This window comes from Chrysochloris asiatica, unplaced genomic scaffold (assembly GCF_000296735.1).
Source record: "Chrysochloris asiatica unplaced genomic scaffold, ChrAsi1.0 scaffold00079, whole genome shotgun sequence".
In the NCBI taxonomy this organism is placed as follows: domain Eukaryota; kingdom Metazoa; phylum Chordata; class Mammalia; order Afrosoricida; family Chrysochloridae; genus Chrysochloris; species Chrysochloris asiatica.
Window position 1 is genome coordinate 2,762,776 of NW_006408597.1, and position 5,067 is coordinate 2,767,842.

Below are 5,067 nucleotides of genomic sequence, written 5' to 3' on the forward strand. Positions count from 1 at the left end.
GCATATGGATATTATCCTATCGCAGACAGCGATGTACTTCAAGATAGATCTTGAAATGTTCTTTTTGATGATGAATGCCACTCCATTCCTCTTCAATTTGTCATTCCCAGTATAGTAAAACATCTGATTATCAGATTCAAAATGGCCAATAGCAGTCCATATCAGCTCACTAATGCCTAGAATATCGATGTTTATGCGTTCCATTTCATTATTTACACCTTCTAATTTTCCTAGATTCATATTTAGTCTGTTCCATGTTCTGATTATTAATGGATGTTTACAGTTGATTCTCCTCGCTTTGAGTTGTGTCCCATCAGCAAATGAATGTCCCAAAAGCTTTACCCCATTCACACCATCACGGTCAACTCTACTTTGAGAAGGCAGCTCTTCCCCAGTCATATTTTGAGTGTCTTCCAACCTGAGGGGCTCATCTTCCAGCACTATAATCTCACAATACTCTGGTGTTCTTCATCATGTTTCAATATTCAATATTCTGGTGCTATCTGACAGTGTTCCATTGCTATTCATCAGGTTTTCAGTGACTAAATATTAGTAAGTATTCAGTCTCTCCTTCGTCCTAGTCTGTCTTAGCCTGGATGCTCATCTGAAACCTGACCAACATGGGTGACCGTGTTGATATTTAAAATATCGGTGGCATAGCTTCCAGAAACAATACGTAAGCCACCACAGGACAACAAACTGACAGAGGAGTAGTGACCTGCTTTGGTGATATAGAATAAACATTAAACTATTAACCGCAACGCCAGTGGTTCAAACTCACCAGTCACTCCTTGGAAACCCTATATAATGTAACTATGAGTCGGAACCAACTCCACAGTATTTAACAACAACAGTGAAGAAAAAGACTAGTGTAACTGGAACAAAGTGGAGTATGGTTGATTCTTTCAACAATCAGAAGCCAATAGCATCTTACTGGATATCTTAAGTGAAGAGTGGTATGCTCTGATCTATGTTTCTAAAAGATCTTTCTGGTTTCTTTGAGAGAGTGTACTATAGTCAAAGTAAACAATACTTGTTACAAAACGCTTTCGTTCCATTCCCGGCTACCGCCAGTCAAAAGAGAACCCCACCAGATCCGTAAAAAGACGCTCTAGCTGCCTAGACGTCTAGGTCGAATTAACGCTCAGTACTCTGTGGCTCTTTTCTACAAGCCCGTTGCTTCCGGGAGAGGCCGCCTTACCCGGAGCCTTCCTTTCTATCCGCCGGCGTCTCTATGGTCGTCGGGGCTCCACCCCTCCCCGTCCGGCGCGCGCTCCTTGCACTTCGTCCAGAGCTTAACTTGGGGCGCCTGTGCAGCCCTGTCGGTCGGATCCCGGGTCATGGCTGTCCCGGCCGCCGCGCCCGGGGCCGGCTCGAGGTGAGCGGGGTAGCTCGGGAAGGTGGGGGAGGACCGGGCCCGGGACGTCCTGCCCAGCACTCTCTAGGGCAGGGGCTCCCCAGTTCTAGCCCACAGTACTGGAGCTCCCGCCCCGGCTCAAGTGACTTCTGAACCAGGAGGGGCTCCCACATTCCCCTCCGTGCGAGGCAGCCTTGCACTGGCTCCAACGCGTCCGTCCCCTGGAGCCTTTGTGGGGCCGTCGGTCATCTCCTGCATTCCAGGCGCGGGGTGTGTGGGATCCTCGCCCTCGTGACTGGCTTTGTTTTGTTTAAAGAATCTCAGTCTTTAGTTCCTGACACTGGATCGTTGTGAGTCAGCGCAAGGTCTCTCATGTCTATTACTACCTTCCTCCTTTCATTCTTTATTCTCAATTCCATTTCACTCTTTCTCAGACACCAACTCTGGTGTCTTTAAATGAATGTCTTTGCAGTCCATCCTAAGTTTGTGTGTTTATATATTTTTAAAAATACATATTGCTGTTCGATCCCATGGAGTGGATTCTGACTCAGTGACCCAATATGACAGAGTAGAACTTCCCTTAGGTGATTCGATGGCACTTAACAACAACTCTTAATGCATGTGAAAGTTGCACAATGAATAAGGAAAACTGTAAAATCAATGCATTTGAATTATGGTGTTGGAGAAGAATGTTGAAAAGTACCATGGACTGCCAAAACCAAATCTGTCTCAGAGGAAATGCAGCCAGAATGTGTCTTAGAGGCCATGGTAGGCCATGGTGCTTTGGACATGTCAGGAAAGACCAGTCGCTGAAGAAAGACATAATGCTTGGTAAAGTGGAGGGTCTGGGAAGAGAGGAAGACCCCCAACAAGTTGGATTGACACAGTGGCAGCAACACTAGATTCAGACATAACAATTGTGAGGATAATGCAGGACCGGGCAGTGTTTTTCCTGTTGTGCCTCTATGAGTCATAACCAACTCGACAACACCTAACAACAATTTCCAGATCTTTCTCTTGTGGAGCCAGTGGGTAAATTCAACTACCAGTTTCTTGGTTTGCAGCCTAGCTATTGTGGTTTTGAATTCATATATATATATGTGGTGTGTATATATATTTTTTTTATCTGATTCTTTTTTGTTTATGTGTTTAAATGTTTTATTGTGAATTATATGATAGTTTACATGGGAGAACTTTAGGTTTACATTCATTATACTGTGAATATTTTAAATATTTTAAAATCGATCGTATATTGTATTTTCAGGATAATCCGTGGCTAACTGGTTTCCAATTATGTGGATTATGACTCATGTTGGCCCCATGTGTTTCAGAGTAGAACTGCTCCACAGCCTTTTCGTGGCTGTAATCTATGGAAGCAGATTGCTAGACCTTTCTTCCTCTGGGTGGGTTCAAACAGCCAAACTTTAGGTTAGTAGTGAGCACAAACTATTTGTGCCACCCAAGGGTTTTTCATTCATGCTACTGGAATATAAGTATGCTAATGTATGAAAATCTCGTTTTAACTTCTGAGAGCATGTCCTAAAATTAATAAATGAAATCTTAGCATTCTCCTAGTGGTAGACACCTAGATTGCTTTAATTTTTAAAATACCACAAACAACACTCCAATGAATATTCTGACACTTTTCTCCTTGTGGATATGCACGAGTTTCTCAGGGTTATCCATCCCCTGTGTAGGAGCCCTAATGGCACAGTGGGTTAAATGTTGGACTGCTAACTAAAAGGTCAGCTGTTCAAATCCATCAGCCACTCTTTGGGAGAAAAATGAAGCTGTTGGCTTCCCTAAAGATTTGTTGTTGTTGATTTGTATTTGTTGTTGTTAAGTTCTGTCAAGTCAGTTCTGACTCATAGCGACCCTGTATAGAGTTTCCAAGGAGCGACTACTGGTGGGTTTGAACCACTGACCTGATATAGTTAGCAGTCCAATGCTGATCCACTGCACCACACCAGGACTCCCATAAAGATTTGTTAAGTGCCACTGAGTTGGTTCCAAATCATAGCCACTCTGTATAGGATTTCCAAGGAATGGCTGGTGAGCTTGAACCACCAGACTTGCAATTAAAGCAGACGTTGTGATTCAGACCGACCTTGCAGTCCAAGGCATTAACCCACAGTGCCACACCAGGGTTCCCATAAAGATTTACAGCCTGGAAAACTCTAATGAAGCAGTTCTCCTCTGTCCTAAATAGGGTCACTGTGAACTGGAATCTGCTCAATGGTACATGGATTTTTGGGTTTGGGGTAGGATCCTGGAGCATACCTAATTCTGCTAGATTGTTCTCTGGAATGTCACATCAGTCAATGTGTCCCACCAGCAGCTGCACAAAGGTTCCTGTTTTCTCATATCCCCCAACACTTGGTATTGCTTGGTTTCTTATTTTTTGTCAATCTGATGGGCATAAAGTGGTATCCCATTGTGAATCAGAATTGACTCAATAACATTTTAAATTTATTATTAGACATTTGGGGTTGTGATACAGTGAATTGTTTGATATATTTCTTCTAACCACCTAGTCTTTGTTGTTGTTGTTGTTAAGTGCCATCGAGTTGGTTCCAACCCATAGCAACCCTGAACAGGGTTTCCCAGGCTGTAAATCTTTATGGGAGCAGAAAGCCTCATCGTTCTCCACGGAGCAGCTGGTAGTTTCGAACTGCTAACCTCGCAGTTCACAGCCCGGTTCGTAACCACTACGCTACCTAGTCTTTGTAACTTCCTCAAAATGACCTTTTCCTGATGGGAATAGGTAGGGGGAAATGTTGATAGGATTATATGATTCCATTGTTAACAATGATTGTGAAAACTTGGAACTCTAATATGGGTATAAAGTGAGCCATCTTATGAAAATTAAAACAATGAGATAGCATTTCACCCCAGCATTAATAGCAAAGTTCAGAAAACAAAGTAACAAATGCTGGTGTGGTTCTGGAGAGACGGGCACCTTCATGCCCTACTCATGGGACTGTAAAATGGAGCAACCATTGTGGAAAACAGTATGGCACATCCTCACAGAGTTGGAAATAGGAATACTATATGACCCAGCAATCCTTTTACTTCGTATATATCCTAGAGAAATAAGAGCTACAACCCAAGTAGATATATGCACACCAGTGTTCATCACGCAGTCCTGGTGTGGTGCTTGGGTTAACACACTGGACTGCAGGGTTGTTGTGAATCGCAAGGTCGGCGCTTCAAACTCACTAACCTCCCCTTGGAAACCCTATCCAGATTCACTATGGGGCGGAACAACTTAGTGGCACTTAACAACGACAATGTTCATTAAAGCACTATTCACAATAACAGAAAGATGGACTCAACCTCAAAGCCTATCAATGGAAGAACGGATAAACAAACTTCAGTACCTACACAAAATGTAATACTCTGCAACATTAAAGTGTGCGAAATGGATGAATCGGAAGCACATTATGCTGAGTGATATGAGATACTCTCAAAAAGACAAATATTGTATGAGACCACTATTGTAAAAAGTCACGAAAAGTTTTACCACTAAAAGAAACATTCTTTGATGGTTACCAGGGATGGGAGGTAAAGGGGAGTAGTTCACTGGCTAGAGGGCGTTGTTGTTGTAAGGTGCCACTGAGTCGATGTTAATTCATAGTGACCCCATGAACAACAGAATGAGACACTACCCGGTCCTGCACCAATCTCACAGTTGCTGCTTCTTTTGAGTC

General features: G+C 43.1%; 1 protein-coding gene across 1 annotated transcript in view; it reads left to right on the forward strand.

Annotated features, from left to right (window-relative positions):
- Positions 1 to 1,327: 1,327 nt before the first annotated feature.
- Positions 1,328 to 5,067, forward strand: part of ABCD4 (ATP-binding cassette, sub-family D (ALD), member 4) — a 26,968-nt gene continuing 23,228 nt past the window's right edge. Inside the window, exon 1 of the mRNA XM_006865609.1 lies at positions 1,328 to 1,378. Coding sequence (XP_006865671.1) covers positions 1,341 to 1,378 — 38 coding nt within the window. The 5' untranslated portion in view covers positions 1,328 to 1,340. The remainder of the gene's footprint in view (positions 1,379 to 5,067) is intronic.